Source organism: Myotis brandtii, unplaced genomic scaffold (genome assembly GCF_000412655.1).
Source record: "Myotis brandtii unplaced genomic scaffold, ASM41265v1 scaffold123, whole genome shotgun sequence".
Classification (NCBI taxonomy): domain Eukaryota; kingdom Metazoa; phylum Chordata; class Mammalia; order Chiroptera; family Vespertilionidae; genus Myotis; species Myotis brandtii.
Genome location: NW_005354291.1, coordinates 10,529,670 through 10,532,117, shown reverse-complemented (window position 1 = coordinate 10,532,117; position 2,448 = coordinate 10,529,670). Strand labels below are relative to the sequence as shown.

At 40.2% G+C, this 2,448-nt stretch overlaps 1 protein-coding gene across 1 annotated transcript in view; it reads left to right on the top strand.

Moving 5' to 3' along the window:
* The window catches only part of LOC102247599 (vascular non-inflammatory molecule 3), an 11,665-nt gene extending 10,688 nt beyond the window's left edge, over positions 1–977 (top strand). The window contains exon 7 of the mRNA XM_005859021.2: positions 492–977. Within this exon, the coding sequence (XP_005859083.1) occupies positions 492–620 (129 nt within the window). The 3' untranslated portion in view covers positions 621–977. The remainder of the gene's footprint in view (positions 1–491) is intronic.
* The last annotated feature ends 1,471 nt before the right edge of the window (positions 978–2,448 follow it).

The following is a 2,448-nucleotide window of genomic DNA, read 5'->3' as shown; positions in this document are numbered from 1 at the left end:
CTTTCTTTCTTTCTTTCTTTCTTTCTTTCTTTCTTTCTTTCTTTCTTTCTTTCTTTCTTTCTTTCTTTCTTTTTCTTTTTTTTCCCCTATGTGGGATGGTTGATCTTGAGCCTGCTGGGAGGGAGTTAGCCCCAGACTTCTCCAAGTCTACATTTCTTTGCCTCCAATTTCACAACTTACTTCGTGGGCGTGTTCTTTTGAGAAATTGTAATAATGATAGTAATAATTAATACTTTCTATAGTGTTTCATGAGTTAAAAGCACTCTTTTTTACACATTATCTTATTTAACTCCTGTACAATAGATTTATTTGCTACATTTTCACCCAAGGTTCCTTTGCTATTAGACCTCTGGATCTGAAACCTGTGTCTTCTGACACCGAATTCTGAATGATTTTGCCATTTTCTGCTGCTTTTAGAGTGTTGTCAGAAAGGCACGTGGGCTGGAAACCAAGCTCTGCCTGGGGATTAATCCTTTGCTTTCTTTGATTAGGTTTCAAGAGATGGACGTCTGCAGAGCAGAAGTGGAGCCCCTTTGCCCATCTTAGTCATGGCCCTGTATGGAAGAGTGTTCGAGAAGGACCCTCCACGCTTAGGGCAGGGACCAGGGAAATTACAATGATCTCCTTTTACCCGCTCCCTTTCAGGATTAGCCTGGTAAAGAAAGGGAAAAGAAAGAAAAAGAAAAAAAAGAGACCCCTTAGTGTCTGTTTATGAGATGTCATAAATTTACTGAAACAACAAAGGAATTTTTAAAAAACAATAGATGTGTGAACAAAGCTCTTTCTTTGAAAAGTGAAGCCATTCATTTTTATAGCTTCAACTAGTATTTCTGAGGCAATAGAGTATATTTTATTGGTGTGCAAAATAAATTTTTTCTCATGAGAACCAGTTCGGGCTGCATCATAATAATTAGAGGCTTTATTTTAAAAACCAAAGAGAACAAAATAAAAATAGTTGTATTGAGTCCTATGGCAAACATATGTATTGTTTATGTTGGGGATGGGGAAACTTTTCTCTTTCTCTCTTAGTTTTTCTGGCTGGTGTTACCAGACCAAAGGAGTCTGTTTGCCTACATGCATCAAAGTCCAATCAAAGAGGAACAGGAGTTTGCAGCCAAGAAAGCAAGGGCTTATTAGTTGAGGAAATGGCACCAAGCCATTTCCTCAACTAATAAGTAAAATAGTGCTCAAAAGCCTGGCTTCCCGATGGCTTCCAGAGGATGGGTTATGTAGGGGGAAATCATTCATCATGATGCTAAAGGAGTTGTAGTGTAGTCTCAACTGATTGGTTGGGGCCAGGGTAGGGAGTAGTTGATCATTGTACATGTCAAGCAGGGCACGGTTCTGTCTGGTTTGTGAATATGTGATCAGCAGGGTTGGTTAGCTTTCATAGGCCTGTGGTTGAAACACAATTGAAATTAAGATGTTATCTTTAGCTTGACAACACTGTTTCTGTGGTCAATAGACCTACAGATTTGTTCTTAAGATAGTTTGATGCTGACCAGAATCTGATGTCCTAAGGCAAAGGTTCTCAACCTGTGGGTCGCGACCCCTTTGGGGGTCGAACGACGCTTTCAGAGAGGTCGCCTAAGACCATCGGAAAGCACATATATAATAACATTGTTTTTGTGATTAATCACTATGCTTTAATTATGTTCAATTTGTAACAATGAAATTGGGGGTCATCACAACATGAGGAACTGTATTAAAGGGTCGCGGTAATAGGAAGGTTGAGAACCACTGTAAGGGCTTAATGATTAAGGAAAGGAATGAATGTGGACAGAAAGGAAAAAGGATCATGTTAAAGAAATGAAGTTTCTGAGCCCTTATACTGGTCAAATAATTTAAGACACACAGTAGATTAACAAGAGAGAATCAAGTTTATTTATTTATTTATTTATTTTTATTGACTTTAGAGAGGAAGAGAGAGGGAGAGATAGAAACATCAATGATGAGAGCGATTCATTTATCAGCTGACTCCTGCACGCCCTACACTGGGGATCAAGCCTGAAACCCAGGCATTTGCCCTGACCAGGTACCGAACCGTGACCTCCTGGTTCATAGGTCGGCGTTCAACCACTGAGCCATGCTGGCTGGGAAGAATCAAGCTTTAATACATGCACATGGGAAATTTACATAAGCATGAAAATTCCAAAGACATAAAGCAAAATGAGATATATATGTCACTCAGAGCTAAGGAGGGAGAAGTAAGGCAATTCACGGGGAGATGAAAAGAGTTATTGTTTATGATATTGAGCCATCTTGAAACAGTGGGTCACAAAGAGGATGCTTTGCTAGGTTCCTCCTGTCAATTACATCTAGTTTATATTAAAACTAGAGGCCAGGTGCACAAATTCGTGCACCAGTGGGGTCCCTCGGCCTGGCCTGTGGGATTGGGCTAAAACTGGCTTTCTGACATCCCCTGAGGGGTCCCGGATTGCAAGAGGG